Source organism: Palaemon carinicauda, chromosome 30 (genome assembly GCF_036898095.1).
Source record: "Palaemon carinicauda isolate YSFRI2023 chromosome 30, ASM3689809v2, whole genome shotgun sequence".
Lineage (NCBI taxonomy): Eukaryota > Metazoa > Arthropoda > Malacostraca > Decapoda > Palaemonidae > Palaemon > Palaemon carinicauda.
This window is the reverse complement of record NC_090754.1, coordinates 60,339,958-60,356,116: the sequence shown is the minus strand read 5'-3', so window position 1 is coordinate 60,356,116 and position 16,159 is coordinate 60,339,958. Positions and strand designations below refer to the sequence as shown.

Below are 16,159 nucleotides of genomic sequence, written 5' to 3'. Positions count from 1 at the left end.
AGCAATGGATACTGCAAGAAATAAGCCGACATTTGTGCGAAGAAACACTGTAGGTTCGCGCGACGGAACACCATCCGTCTGCGCGATGGAAAAAACCGTTGGTTCGCGCGTGGGCGAACATTGGAGAGCATGAGCGTAGACGTGCAGGCACGTGGGCGTGTGGCCGCGCAGGCAAGTGGTCGCGCGGTTGCACGGGCGAGCGGTCGCGCGATGGCGAGGAAACGCGCTGCCGCATGGGCGAGGAGGACCGCTGGCGAAATGGATCAACAAGCGATCGGTGGTGAGCCGGTGAGCGATGACGCGTTGGTCGAGCAGTATGCGCTGGTGAGCGATCGTGCGCTGGCGAGCAGTATGCGAAGGTGAGCGATCGCAAGCAGTGATCAGCGTGCGCAGGGTCGCGCGATGGCGATCAGATCAGCGTGCGCAGGGTCGCGCGATGGCGATCAGATCAGCGTGCGCAGGGTCGCGCGATGGCGATCAGCGTGCGCAGGGTCGCGCGATGGCGATCAGCGTGCGCAGGGTCGCGCGATGGCGATCAGCGTGCGCAGGGTCGCGCGATGGCGATCAGCGTGCGCAGGGTCGCGCGATGGCGATCAGCGTGCGCAGGGTCGCGCGATGGCGATCAGCGTGCGCAGGGTCGCGCGATGGCGATCAGCGTGCGCAGGGTCGCGCGATGGCGATCAGCGTGCGCAGGGTCGCGCGATGGCGATCAGCGTGCGCAGGGTCGCGCGATGGCGATCAGCGTGCGCAGGGTCGCGCGATGGCGATCAGCGTGCGCAGGGTCGCGCGATGGCGATCAGCGTGCGCAGGGTCGCGCGATGGCGATCAGATCAGCGTGCGCAGGGTCGCGCGATGGCGATCAGATCACCGTGCGCAGGGTCGCGCGATGGCGATCAGATCAGCGTGCGCAGGGTCGCGCGATGGCGATCAGCATCCGCCGCCGAGGGTCGCGCGATGGCGATCAGCATCCGCCGCCCAGGGTCGCGCGATGGCGATCAGCATCCGCCGCCCAGGGTCGCGCGATGGCGATCAGCATCCGCCGCCCAGGGTCGCGCGATGGCGATCAGCATCCGCCGCCCAGGGTCGCGCGATGGCGATCAGCATCCGCCGCCCAGGGTCGCGCGATGGCGATCAGCATCCGCCGCCCAGGGTCGCGCGATGGCGATCAGCATCCGCCGCCCAGGGTCGCGCGATGGCGATCAGCATCCGCCGCCCAGGGTCGCGCGATGGCGATCAGCATCCGCCGCCCAGGGTCGCGCGATGGCGATCAGCATCCGCCGCCGGGGGTCGCGCGATGGCGATCAGCATCCGCCGCCGGGGGTCGCGCGATGGCGATCAGCATCCGCCGCCGGGGGTCGCGCGATGGCGATCAGCATCCGCCGCCGGGGGTCGCGCGATGGCGATCAGCATCCGCCGCCGGGGGTCGCGCGATGGCGATCAGCATCCGCCGCCGGGGGTCGCGCGATGGCGATCAGCATCCGCCGCCGGGGGTCGCGCGATGGCGATCAGCATCCGCCGCCGGGGGTCGCGCGATGGCGATCAGCATCCGCCGCCGGGGGTCGCGCGATGGCGATCAGCATCCGCCGCCGGGGGTCGCGCGATGGCGATCAGCATCCGCCGCCGAGGGTCGCGCGATGGCGATCAGCATCCGCCGCCGGGGGTCGCGCGATGGCGATCAGCATCCGCCGCCGAGGGTCGCGCGATGGCGATCAGCATCCGCCGCCGAGGGTCGCGCGATGGCGATCAGCATCCGCCGCCGAGGGTCGCGCGATGGCGATCAGCATCCGCCGCCGAGGGTCGCGCGATGGCGATCAGCATCCGCCGCCCAGGGTCGCGCGATGGCGATCAGCATCCGCCGCCCAGGGTCGCGCGATGGCGATCAGCATCCGCCGCCCAGGGTCGCGCGATGGCGATCAGCATCCGCCGCCCAGGGTCGCGCGATGGCGATCAGCATCCGCCGCCCAGGGTAGCGCGATGGCGATCAGCATCCGCCGCCCAGGGTCGCGCGATGGCGATCAGCATCCGCCGCCCAGGGTCGCGCGATGGCGATCAGCATCCGCCGCCCAGGGTCGCGCGATGGCGATCAGCATCCGCCGCCCAGGGTCGCGCGATGGCGATCAGCATCCGCCGCCCAGGGTCGCGCGATGGCGATCAGCATCCGCCGCCCAGGGTCGCGCGATGGCGATCAGCATCCGCCGCCCAGGGTCGCGCGATGGCGATCAGCATCCGCGCCGAGGGTCGCGCGATGGCGATCAGCATCCGCCGCCCAGGGTCGCGCGATGGCGATCAGCATCCGCCGCCCAGGGTCGCGCGATGGCGATCAGCATCCGCCGCCCAGGGTCGCGCGATGGCGATCAGCATCCGCCGCCCAGGGTCGCGCGATGGCGATCAGCATCCGCCGCCCAGGGTCGCGCGATGGCGATCAGCATCCGCCGCCGGGGGTCGCGCGATGGCGATCAGCATCCGCCGCCGGGGGTCGCGCGATGGCGATCAGCATCCGCCGCCGGGGGTCGCGCGATGGCGATCAGCATCCGCCGCCGGGGGTCGCGCGATGGCGATCAGCATCCGCCGCCGAGGGTCGCGCGATGGCGATCAGCATCCGCCGCCGAGGGTCGCGCGATGGCGATCAGCATCCGCCGCCGAGGGTCGCGCGATGGCGATCAGCATCCGCCGCCGAGGGTCGCGCGATGGCGATCAGCATCCGCCGCCCAGGGTCGCGCGATGGCGATCAGCATCCGCCGCCCAGGGTCGCGCGATGGCGATCAGCATCCGCCGCCCAGGGTCGCGCGATGGCGATCAGCATCCGCCGCCCAGGGTCGCGCGATGGCGATCAGCATCCGCCGCCCAGGGTCGCGCGATGGCGATCAGCATCCGCCGCCCAGGGTCGCGCGATGGCGATCAGCATCCGCCGCCCAGGGTCGCGCGATGGCGATCAGCATCCGCCGCCCAGGGTCGCGCGATGGCGATCAGCATCCGCCGCCCAGGGTCGCGCGATGGCGATCAGCATCCGCCGCCCAGGGTCGCGCGATGGCGATCAGCATCCGCCGCCCAGGGTCGCGCGATGGCGATCAGCATCCGCCGCCCAGGGTCGCGCGATGGCGATCAGCATCCGCCGCCCAGGGTCGCGCGATGGCGATCAGCATCCGCGCCGAGGGTCGCGCGATGGCGATCAGCATCCGCGCCCAGGGTCGCGCGATGGCGATCAGCATCCGCCGCCCAGGGTCGCGCGATGGCGATCAGCATCCGCCGCCCAGGGTCGCGCGATGGCGATCAGCATCCGCCGCCCAGGGTCGCGCGATGGCGATCAGCATCCGCCGCCCAGGGTCGCGCGATGGCGATCAGCATCCGCCGCCCAGGGTCGCGCGATGGCGATCAGCATCCGCCGCCCAGGGTCGCGCGATGGCGATCAGCATCCGCCGCCCAGGGTCGCGCGATGGCGATCAGCATCCGCCGCCCAGGGTCGCGCGATGGCGATCAGCATCCGCCGCCCAGGGTCGCGCGATGGCGATCAGCATCCGCCGCCCAGGGTCGCGCGATGGCGATCAGCATCCGCCGCCCAGGGTCGCGCGATGGCGATCAGCATCCGCCGCCCAGGGTCGCGCGATGGCGATCAGCATCCGCCGCCGAGGGTCGCGCGATGGCGATCAGCATCCGCCGCCCAGGGTCGCGCGATGGCGATCAGCATCCGCCGCCGAGGGTCGCGCGATGGCGATCAGCATCCGCCGCCGAGGGTCGCGCGATGGCGATCAGCATCCGCCGCCCAGGGTCGCGCGATGGCGATCAGCATCCGCCGCCGAGGGTCGCGCGATGGCGATCAGCATCCGCCGCCCAGGGTCGCGCGATGGCGATCAGCATCCGCCGCCGAGGGTCGCGCGATGGCGATCAGCATCCGCCGCCGAGGGTCGCGCGATGGCGATCAGCATCCGCCGCCGAGGGTCGCGCGATGGCGATCAGCATCCGCCGCCGAGGGTCGCGCGATGGCGATCAGCATCCGCCGCCGAGGTTCGCGCGATGGCGATCAGCATCCGCCGCCGAGGTTCGCGCGATGGCGATCAGCATCCGCAGTTGAGGGTCGCGCGATGGCGATCAGCATGCGCAGTTGAGGGTCGCGCGATGGCGATCAGCATGCGCAGGTGAGCTAGTAGCTGGCGAACCATGTTCCTTCGGAAGTGTTGGAGAACGTTGGCGTGCCGGCTGTAACACACGTGGGCGATCCGGAGATTGCTGGCGAGCTGATGATCGCTGGCGAGCTGATGATCGCTGACGAGCTGATGATCGCTGACGAACTGATGATCGCTGACGAGCAGAAGGCTACGCGTGGAAGCCTGCGCAAAGAAGAAGAGTCCTTGACTCTGACCTGAACCGAAGTTCTAGATCGCGAGGGCGAACGTGGGCGCGTAACAGGAACCGCAGGGAAGATCATCTTGAAAGCGCTGACGAACAGGAGAGCGCTGATGAGCAGAAGGGCGCGCAGGGAAACCCTGACACGCAAGGGAAGAACCCCCGTGGGGGCAACCCTTTGCCCCGAAGGGATCATTGTCCGCCGGGAGACTGATGTCCGTCAGAAGACCGCTGTCCGTCGGGCAGACCGTTGTCCGTCGGGAAGACCGTTGCCCGTCGGAAGACGAGATCAGACTGCTGTCCATCTGCACCAAGGCAGAAGATCGAGAAAAAGGAGTTGTAGGCTTCAAACGGAGATCCAAAAAGGCGCCTCAAGCACCCTTATAGGGAGATGAGAGACCATTACGACGAGGCGGACGGTGGGCCTTACGGCGAGGGAGGCCAACAGCAACAGCAACAGCAACAGCAACAGAAGAAACCTCCGAAGAGGAGTCTCTATGAGTGTACTCTCTCGCGAACGAAAGAGAAACACTTCGTGGAAGAGACTGGTCAGCCAGTGACCTAAAAGGAGCAATCCTCTGAAGAGGAGCTCCTGCAGTTGCCCAGCCCCTTGAGCGAAACTGCAGGTGCGACCGCTCAGCACCAAGAGCATAGTCGCACGAAAAAAAGGCAAGAGAAGAACCCCCCAAAAGAGGAAAAACTCAAGCCTGGACAGGAAAAACTTCCCTCGGAAGGAAAGTTATCCGCCAAAGGAGGCAAGCCTCCTGACTGTTCTAAAATGAACTGGAGAGCTGTCCGTCGACACGGGAGTACTACCAGTAGAAGGAGACACGCCCCTGACGAAAATACAAGGGGGGAGGCAGCAACAGCCGGATCCCCAGGACTCAACCAGACAGATCACACCGTTGCTATATTACAGAAACGAACTAGATCGGTAACTGTAAAAAAATAAAACAAATAATATTAGTACACATTCATTCCCCCGGGAAGGCTCCGAAGAGGAATCCCGAGGGAAAGGAACAAGAATTACACAACAGGAACGTGCCCTCACAACCACTTACACTCGCGGAAGGAGAGCTGTAACCAAAACAGAATTATAACAATTATAATTATGTAACTTTGTAATTATATAATTTAAAAATGAATGAACACTAAAGAAAGAACGAAAACCCCGAAAGGAATCGTTCTACAAGCTGAAAAACAAAAAACAACTACAATTAGATTCATAACTAATTGATACAAACGTACGGCGTAGCAACCCCCCACACGGAAAGGAAGCTAGGCTACAAGGGCGTAGCAACACATAGTAAAAGGGTGAACGACCTCGAGAGAGAGAGAGAGAGAGAGAGAGAGAGAGAAAGACATAAGTCAAACTCGATCGCAACCCATAAAATACGCCGTGGTGGCCTAACTGCCGAGGCCTCCACGTAGATATCGTACACTACACACACACATCTGAAAAGGAAACTTACTTATTTCTATACTCAAATATATATACAAACATGAAAACATGTTTACATATATATTGAGTAAATGAAAAGTAAGCGATTAAGTAAAGACAAAACAGACAATGGCTGCCAAGCGAGGACCAAGACAGAGACGTCTGTCACAGTCCGAGCCAAAAGTGAAAGTGAGTATTCACCTGTGTGTGAGGGGGTGGGAGGGGTAGCTAGCTACCACTCCCCTACCCCCCCCCCCCCCCCCCCCGCTAACTAGCGCGCGGGTAATACACCCTCGTTAAATTCTAATGGCTTGCCATTTCAGCTACGCTAAAAGTAATACCCTTTGTAAATAGCGTGGTTTGTATTTCGGTTACGGAACAAATATTTTTCCTTCACAAAATGAGACCCTGCTAGGAGTGAAACGGGTTACGAATCAATATCAAGGTAAGCTAAGAATACGGCAGTGTAAGGGGGAGGGGGTCACAGAGGGGTGTTAGCCCCACCCATAAGGTAGGAACACAGCTTGTACGTCATTGTAGGTAGGGAAGGTGGTTCTATCTTACATCAACAATTATTAGTACATTCCTTTAAACCCATAACCATGAATCATTAGACAATAATAACCAAGGTAATCAAATTCTAAGTTTTTATATTTGATTATTAAGACCAAAATGCTAGCCCTTGGCAGAAAATAGTAGCGAGATATTTAACAGCAAGTGAAGCGAGTAAAGGGTAAAGCAAAAACCATTAAATCATTACTTCAATTAAATACAGAGGTATTGGTGCTATGATAATGCTGTACGAACGCCATGGAAAATGGGATTGTAAGTCATGTTTTCTAGTAGTCTAGAATTTTTGGGAAACAAAAACTTCCTCAATAGTCGACCCACCAAAACTCAGAAACTATGGTTTTCCACCATAAATCATTATCATACTCGATCAAAACACCTATGATTATACCATTACCAGTTTCTTAAGGCCGTAAAATGTTTTATAATAATTTACTGGGAAGATTTGGTTAGGTGGTGATTTTGAGTAGAGGTTTTGCAGAAAAATGGGTTTCATTGTAGTGTATTACAGGGCAATGTAACCTAGGAAAACAACTACTTAATCTTTTAGAAAAAATTACGCTCTCTTCGAAAATGACACTCGTTCCCGTCGCAAATGAATAGTTTCAGATATATATATACATCTATATCCTCCGATAATGGGGGACCCCCAGTGGGAACTCGGGGTTTTGGGTGGGGAAAACATACTGGGGAATCGATATATAATCGTAAAACAAGCCTTTTCTTCTCTATACATTACCTTCTTGAAATCATAATAATCAGAGGAAAATACAAAACAGTATATCTGGATAAACTTTGGAGACGCCATTGCAAAGATTGTGTCATGAAAAAATACAGTAACCAGTGCTGCCAACATCCGATGTAGATCATATGTTAACGTTCCATGCTAACATTAGCACCCGTACGTTCGTTCGTTCGTTCGTGCATACCAGTTTCGCCCTGCGCAGGAGCTTTTTCCCATTTTATTATCCTATTCCTTTCAAAATCATCTCATTTTATATTCCCATTCAATATTATTTATCATTCATTCTATTTTATCTTCCTAAATTGGGTTTATTTCTTTTGATATTTCCTTTTCACTACCCGGTTTCACAAATTCTTCTTCTGGACTAGTTTCCCTATCCAGTTCATTCATGGTAAAACCATCTCATTTTATATTTCCTTTCAATATTATTTATCATTCATTCCATTTTACCTTCCTATATTGTTTTTATTTCCTTTTCACTCCCCAGTTTCACATAAATACATTCCCTGGACTAGTTTACCTACCCAGTTTATTTATGTTTACCCTCTAGACTCCCTTTATTTTTCTGTTAACCAATCAGGAACCGATACGTATTCAAAGTTTACACAAGGGGGTTGACAACTGATATTTCCCTACCCCCCTCCCTTGGTCTCTTTAAGTGGTCTGTTCTTTCCTCTTCCACGAAGCCCTTTTCCTTTGTAACTGTCATTTCGAGTGAGATTTATTTTCTCGTATTTTACGATGGAGGAAATTACTGTATAGATACTTGAAACGGCTGCAGTATTCCGTAGCTAAAAGCATTTGCTAAATTCCATGGTGATTTTTATGATTCTTCTGTCAATGTTGATATTTTCCCGAAATCACACAATGTAATTCCTCAACGTTTACAGTGCCACAAGTGTCGTTCCCCCCTATCTTATAGGAAAGATATTCACGTGTTTTATTGCAATACCGAATCCACCATACCTAAAACCAAAAAGAAAAGTCGTCGTGGTTATACCGTTACTTCTTATAACGGTACATTTTTGGGAAAAAGTCGTCTACCACCATGGAAGACTCCTGTGACCCGCAAGTTTCGGCGTCTTCTTCGTAAAGGTAAGTGGAGAATTTTACCGTTTTCAGTAAATACCTGAGATTTGTGACCTGTCATACTACTAGGATAGGTTAGGTGGGTTTGTTAGGTTCTGTGCCCTTTATGTACTTTTTATATATGGAATAAAACTTATATGGAGAAATTATTTAAAATATGTATGGAAATATCTATCATTGCTATCGTTAGTAATGTTATCATGCCGTCGGTAACTCTGTGTACCATACGTCAACATTGGTAGCACTGTGTATTATTGGTAACGTTGCTAATGTTATCGTTCAAGTACATTCGTTTAAGAGAAGTGACACCGTTGAAGAAATGCTTATATCTATGTATTTTAACACAACATATATGACATATGTGATTATATTTAACCATTTTACCAGGAAATATATGTTTTCCTGTGGGAAATAACGTGATCTAACCGGTTTTCACCTTCATTTCATCCATAATAACAGCAACCAATTCGGCAACTTAAAGTTAGCCGAATTGGTTGATCTGTTTTGTTTCTGATTGAAATGAACATCAACTTCGGTTAAATCACGTTATTTACTATAGGAAAACATGTATTTTCTGCTCGAAATCTCACCCTGTAATACAATACAAAATTACCGAAAAATGGACACAGATTTTGTAATACGCCGGCCACGGCTAACGAACTAGAAAATTTTCATTTTCCATGAAAGCAGGACCTGTCCGCCGATATATAAAGGCCCCTACAGGATTCCACTAGTAGTATATGGGACTCAATATTTTATTTGCAAAGATTTATTAAATTATGCAAACCTTAATGTAACTATAATAGAAACTTTTCGGTAAAGTTTTGGATTCAACCAAATTGGGAAATGTATTATATTAATATATTTTCCTAGTAAAGCACGTGATAACAAAACACTTCTTCTCAATACATTATTGTCGCTAATGCATACTTAGAGAAAAAAAATATTTAAGGAATTGAAGGTCTTGACTTTTTCTAAGTTTAGTGTTTATCTTTCCATGGGCACGCAAGGTAGCTCTTGTTCGTTTGTATATCTGTTTTCATCTTACTTGGCTCCTCCCCATTGCGCAATGTGACAACATTTGCTTGAATGCGCATTTGCTCCTCCCACTAATGTCGCTCCTCCAATCAAAATACTACTGGGTTCTTTTCAAGGGTTATTATTGGACGATTCATTGGTCTCTCAGTCTTGTTTCAAGGATCTGTTTTTCGTGCAATATAACGTTGTAAACGACAGTATTTTGTTTTTTTCCCTATTTCATTATGGGAGAAACCCGTGATTGTCGTTTGTTTTCGGTTTTCAAAAGTTCCGGTTTCTATATTTTCATCACACGTCATTTTACTGTCATGGATCCTCCGGTACGGTTGTGTGAAATATGTCGTTATTCCTATTTTGATGTGATCGGCCGATTTCATGGGAATTATAATGGAACTCCTGAAGTAGTGAATCGTTTTCTAAGGGAGCATTCCGTATTACCTTTAAATGTCTAGTGTGGTAAATGTGATTCGCCTTTACATTTTCGTGAGGATAGACATGTGTGGTATTGTACCAAATCTGAACGTATTCCAGTACTTGATGATTCAGAAGAGGGTCAACCACAACCTTCCACATCTTCATCGTCATCTTCCGTTTAAGGTAAGAAGTGATTTAACAAAATATATATATTCAAATTTACCCCTGGTTAAAGGGGGGGTCGCAGGGGGGGCGAAGCCCCCCCGGTAGGGGTACAGGGCCCCTAGGTTAGGTTAGGTGGGTTTGTTAGGTTCTGTGGTGCCCTGAAAATTACTGTGGCCTTAAGGGGGGGTCGCAGGGGGGGCGAAGCCCCCCCGGTAGGGGTACAGGGCCCCTAGGTTAGGTTAGGTGGGTTTGTTAGGTTCTGTGGTGCCTTGAAAATTACTGTGGCCATAAGGGGGGGTCGCAGGGGGGGCGAAGCCCCCCCGGTAGGGGTACAGGGCCCCTAGGTTAGGTTAGGTGGGTTTGTTAGGTTCTGTGGTGCCCTGAAAATTACTGTGGCCTTAAGGGGGGGTCGCAAGGGGGGCGAAGCCCCCCCCGGTAGGGGTACAGGGCCCCTAGGTTAGGTTAGGTGGGTTTGTTAGGTTCTGTGGTGCCCTGAAAATTACTGTGGCCTTAAGGGGGGGTCGCAAGGGGGGCGAAGCCCCCCCCGGTAGGGGTACAGGGCCCCTAGGTTAGGTTAGGTGGGTTTGTTAGGTTCTGTGGTGCCCTGAAAATTACTGTGGCTTTAAGGGGGGGTCGCTGGGGGGCCCTACCCCCCTCCCCCCGGTAGGCCTAGTTAGGGGTATGGGGGAGCGGTGCTGGAACATTAATTATTCATTTATTGCAAATATCATTCAATGCCCCAACACCCTCCCCCCCCTTCCCCCACCCAAAACCCCGGTTCCCAAAGGGTGTCCCCCATAATTGGTGGGATGAACTAGGGTATACATAGTAAATCTCTAAATCGGTTGGTTTGCAGTCAAAATAAACGTTAAATTCATTAAAACCACACTATTTCTGATGCAACAAATATATTTTTATTGCATTTTTTCAAATTTGGCTGAAACTAAAAATTTACCAACTTTTCTATAATTGAACTAATGTAGGGTTAATGGTGGCAAAACACACATCTGGTAAACCACAAGCGTAAGCAGCAAGGCTCCGGAACAAAGATGGTGTTGGCAAAGCTAGAAAGAAAACTGTGAATTATAACCTAACTAAAATAAAACCAGTGCAAAACGTAAATGACAATAAGATAATCTTTGTCTATATAATTACCTGGGCATTGACATCTATCTCTAAAAATGTGTAGACACTCATGTTTTCGGCGCCGCTGTGTTGACACCTCCAACGAAATGGACAGAATCGACATATGCCTTTTGCATAAAGTACAACACAGTCACTGGCTGTCCGGTAACTGACGATGTTGCTCTTATAAAACAACACCTGTTAATCCTAATATTCCTATAATAATTGACCAGTTTGAATCTGATAGTTAACCTCTTTACACTGTTTATATATTTTATAAGGATTTATTTAATTAAACAACGCCTAATATTCCTTCAAGAAACTGACCAGTTTAATGGTTACGCCCTGTAAGCTGTTTACAGATTAATGGGCTTAATTTTTTTCATTAAACAACGCCTAATATTCCTTTAAGAAACTGACCAGTATAATGGTTACGCTCTGTAAGCTGTATATATATATTTCACATGGGAATATTTGATTGAAAAACGCCTAATATTCTTTTCTGAAACCGACAAGTTTATTGGTTACACTGTAAACTGTTTATAGATTTCATATGGGTTTATATTGATTAAACAACGCCTAATATTCCTCTAAGAAACTGGCCAGTCTAATGATTACGCCCTGAAAGCTGTTTGTAGATTTCATATGTGCTTATTTTGATCAAATTGCCAGTTTAATGGTTACATACTGCACGCTGTTTATATATTTTCACATGGGCTTAGTTTTTTTTATCGAACAACGCCTAATATTCCTTTAAGGAATTGACCGGTTTAATGGTTACGACCTGTGGGCTGTATATATATTTCATATGGGCTTATTTTCTTAAATAACGCTTAATATTCCTTATAAGATCGGACGTTGTCCAGGGTACAGGGGCACTCTTTAGCTATGGTCAGCAGGTCTTCTAGAAGAAGGACACTACAAATTAAACCATTGTTCTCTAGTCTTGGGTAGTATCATAGCCTCTGTATCTTAGGTTAGAGATCTCTTGCTTGAGGGCAAAGACAGTAATTACTTGAGGATACACTAGGGCACATTATTCTATCTTACTTCTATTCCTCTTTTTTTGTTTTAATAATTTATATACAACAACAACAATAATTATAAAAACTATTTAGTGTGTTTGGAAGTAAAGTATAGTTCAAATTTTAAAGAGGATGAACAGTATCACCTTTTGAACGCGGCCATTCGTAAATAACACATTTGAAATTGAACGTAACCACTTGAGCTTCGTAAACAATTAAAATACAAAATTTAAACTCATTACTCTAATACTGTGGCCAGTTCTAATAATTCACCCAGTATTAAAACTGTGAAGTGATTGGTGTATAATTTTAAAAATATTCATAATCAAGCAAAATAAAGGTAGGTTAATGTGGATAAATTCGTGGTAATTAACACGTCAGTCATAAGTCTGTTTCTACGTAGCTTGTAGCTTGCACTTCCACATATCTTATCTACCTGTAGCCTGTACTATCAGTTTATTAAGTAGATTAGCTACTTTAAGTTGATTTTAGTAGGATTACGTGTATTGGCTTGTTATGCCGTACGAGAGATGTAATGTAAGTCAACAATTTATCTCTTGGGCCCCAATGACGGTCCAGGTGTTATAGCTTATAAAATTATAGTACATTGGCAGAAATTCATACTTTTCATAATCAAAACTTACTTTAAAATTCTAGGAGTAATGACAGAAAACTATAGGAGCCTTGGTTAATATATCCCACTAAGTATTTATTAGAACCAGAAATAAATACTTTTTCGAAGAAAATGGGAGATTTATTGTTGGAAAAAGTATATATTATGAGAAAATGCTATACTCAAAGAAAACCAGACCCTTTTTATATAGATGTACATGAAAACTTGCTTAGAACTCCATCTAAGCTAATCTTCCCCACCTAACCTAACTTGCTAGCAGTTTCCTTTTGTAATTAACTAACAGTGAGGTGTCAGTTTTCGGCTAATGCCCCCCTGCAACCCCCCTTAGACAGTCATATTTTCAGCAGTATAATCGCATGGTACATACACCCCAAACTAGGTAAAACGCAAGGTTACAAACTCACAGAAGGTTCCCCTAACCTAATCTATGAATATTTTTTTTGCCTACTGAAACCTTTCTAGACATCCGTCTCCTTAGTCCATTGCTTACCCCGTTGTAACCCCGTGTTTACTTCACGACTGACTTCCCATTTGGGCTTATAGCATCTTGCTTTTCCAGTTAGGGTTGTATCTTAGCTAGTAATAATAATAAGAAGAGAATATATTTTCCCTTTGATTCAAAAAGCTCTTGTTCCCTCCCAAATGGAAATGACCATTAGTTTGGAGGATTGCCAATGAAGACATTACTATTATTATTATTATTATTATTATTATTATTATTATGAGAAGCTAAGGTACAACTCTAGTTAGAAAAGCTGGATGCTATAATCCCATGGGCTCCAACTGAGAAAATAACCCAGTGAAGAAAGGAAATGAATAAACTAGAAGAGAAGTAAAGAAACATTTAAAATATTTTAAGAATACAGTAGTAACAACATTGAAATAAGCCTATCATATATAAACTCTAAAGACTTACATAAGAAAAGATACAGTTCAGTTCAGTTGTTGGGCAGAGGGATTCGCCTTTCCATTGGCACCTCTTTTGGTTTTCTTCTCTATTCTGATTCTTTTATTTTCTTTTTTTTTTTTCCACATTTGATAAATATATTCTTTTTTTTCTCTATTCCTTCTTTCTTAAACAGCACGTTTCCTATTATTTTCTTCTTTTCTTCTTCATATGACTGTTGTAATTCCACTCTTTCTTCTCTTGTCGCCGAGGTTTGGACAGTCAAGAATGAAATGGGCGAGGTCTTCAATAACTGCCCCACATAGCTTGCATTCTCCCCTACCTCCTACTTCATGTTTTTTTCTATCATTTAATTTCAAACAGTTGGCCCTAGCTCTATACATAATAATAGAATCAGGTTTTTTTTAAATATTAAACTTAGCCGGTGAATACTGTATATATATATAGCTTACGTCTCCAACGGTCGACAGATTCCAAAAACTCACGAGCGATCGCCATGAAGGTTGCTGGGTGTGCCCACCAGCGCCGACTATCGGCCAAATACCGCATATACTTCTCAACCAATTCAGTTCTTCTCTGTTGGTGGTAGTGACAGCATTGGTTCCGCTCGCGCTTAACCTCAAGTTTCTACCGGTTGGTGAAGTACTTGTTCATGGTTTTATTGTTTTCGCTGTGTTGGTTATCTTCGATAAAACTCTTGAATCCCTTTTTTTATTATTGTTGCTGAACTTGGCTTTCTTTTGGATTTTCTTTGAAATTTTCATAATGGCTGACCCTTCTCCTGTCTATCGTAAATGTGCGAAAGACTATAATAAACGTCTTCTTAAAGCTTCCATCGATCCTCATACTATTTGTGTTAATTGCCGAGGTAAATCTTGTCAATTAGGGGATCAATGTGAGGAATGTATTGTTTTATCTGAATTCGAGTGGTTGGAATATGAGATATATACTCGGAAACTTGAAAGAGGTAGGGTGAGAAGAAGCTCTTCTAGATCTCTAGATTTTTCCTCTTCCCATGCCCCTGAACCTAATCCTTCTCCTGTAGTGGTAGTTTCAGAACCCCCTATTGGCACTAATGATCCTTCTATGCGTGATATGTTATTGGCCATTCAAGCGTTGGGTGAGAAGGTCGAATTTTTGGCCTCGGACAGAAATCAGCTTATGTCCGACGTTAAAATTTTAAAGGGTCAAAGTGGTAAAGTGGAAAGTGCATCAAATGTGTTAATGTTTTGCCGGAGGGTTCGTCTGTTCGTGCTTGTTACTTGCCTAGTTCGAGACCTCTTTCAAGCTCCCCTGCCCCAGGGAGAAGGAATGTCGTAGGACTTAAGGGAGTGAGAGGTGTAAACCAACGTACAGACGTTCCCTCAAAGGTATCAGACGTTGCTCTTCAAGCACATCCTTACCATAAGACGGGAGAAACGAAGTTCTCCTCGTCTTCCGATGATTCGTCTCATAAGAAACCTTGGCGTAAGGTTTCAAGACCTTTGAAACGCAAGTTGGTCCCTTCAGGACAGGTCCAGCATCCTGGCTGTAGTCATTGGGACAGCTCCGACCGTATTCAGTCATCGGATGATTGTTCTCCTGTTAAGCGCAAACGTGACGTTGAGTTCGAGGGTCCCGTTCGGTGCGATAACTTGCATGCGCAGACGTTGCCGACGTCACGGTCCGTTTTGAGTCCTGTTGACCCTAAGTTGAGTGTCTTACAAGACATGCAGTTAAAACTTTCATCCTTAATGGAAGTTTACGATCATGTCCAGGTTTGTAAGGAACCTTTGCTTGCGGTTCGTCAGTCCGGCAAGCGTGATTCAGGTCTTCAACCTCCTAAGCGAGATTTGTCTCGTCGTTCTGACGTTATCGCTAATGTCAGCGGTGCGGTTAAACGGGATTCTGATCGTGTTCCTTGTCAGTCGTGTCAGTCACGGGATGTTGAACTTCAGTTTCCGCAGTCACAGCGTGACTTTGAGCTGCAGTCGCCGCAGTCCCGACGTGACGTTCATCGGCCGACTCCGTTGTCCCGACGTGATGGCGACCGTCAGTCGCCGCAGTCTCGTGTTGACTCTCAACCTCAAGACCTTCAGTCTTTGCAGTCTCGACGTGACGTTGTCCCCTCGACTCTTGCTGCGGCTCCTTTGCATATTGATGTGGCCTGTCAAGCTTTGCCACCTCGGCATGCTGTGTTTTCCCCGTGTCGCAAGACTTTACCTTCGTCGGATGATGTTCCTTCGGATGAGGAAGTTGATGATCCTCTTCCTGCTGATGTGCCTTTGGGGATCCATTCAGATGGGGAGGAGCCTAGGGTTGTCCAGCAATCCCTTGACTTTAAAAAGATTATGCTTATCTTTAGGGATGTTTTTCCCGATCATTTTGTTACTGCAGCTCCACGTTCGCTGCCGTCTGAATTTACTTTAGGCACGACTTCATCGACTCCGTCATTTACGAAGTTGGTTCTCTCTCGCTCTTCTAAGAGAGCCTTGCGTTTGTTGGGAGACTGGTTAGTAACCAGGAGAGGTTTAGGGAAGTCTTCTTTTGCCTTTCCCCCTTTCAAATTGGCTTCTCGTGCGAGCGTCTGGTATGACACGGGAGAAGTTCTCGGCTTGGGAGTGCCTGCCTCTGCCCAGGGAGACTTCTCAAGCCTTGTAGACTCTCCTCGTCGTCTAGCCATGAG

General features: G+C 49.2%; 2 protein-coding genes across 4 annotated transcripts in view; one reads left to right on the top strand and one right to left on the bottom strand.

Moving 5' to 3' along the window:
* Window positions 1-11,106, bottom strand: part of eIF3m (eukaryotic translation initiation factor 3 subunit m) — a 93,784-nt gene extending 82,678 nt beyond the window's left edge. The window contains exon 1 of the mRNA XM_068353916.1: window positions 10,959-11,106. Within this exon, the coding sequence (XP_068210017.1) occupies window positions 10,959-11,000 (42 nt within the window). The 5' untranslated portion in view covers window positions 11,001-11,106. The remainder of the gene's footprint in view (window positions 1-10,958) is intronic.
* A 996-nt stretch (window positions 11,107-12,102) lies between these two features.
* Nup35 (Nucleoporin 35kDa) overlaps window positions 12,103-16,159 on the top strand; it is a 190,014-nt gene continuing 185,957 nt past the window's right edge. Inside the window, exon 1 of one of the 3 annotated variants that reach the window (XM_068353911.1) lies at window positions 12,103-12,293. Coding sequence is in view for 1 of the 3 variants with exons in the window: in XM_068353910.1 (XP_068210011.1) it covers window positions 12,470-12,490 (21 nt within the window). In the remaining 2 variants the exon portion in view is untranslated. Of the gene's footprint in view, window positions 12,294-12,350; window positions 12,491-16,159 lie in introns of those variants that run through there. The other 2 variants (XM_068353910.1, XM_068353913.1) reach the window with 2 other exon arrangements.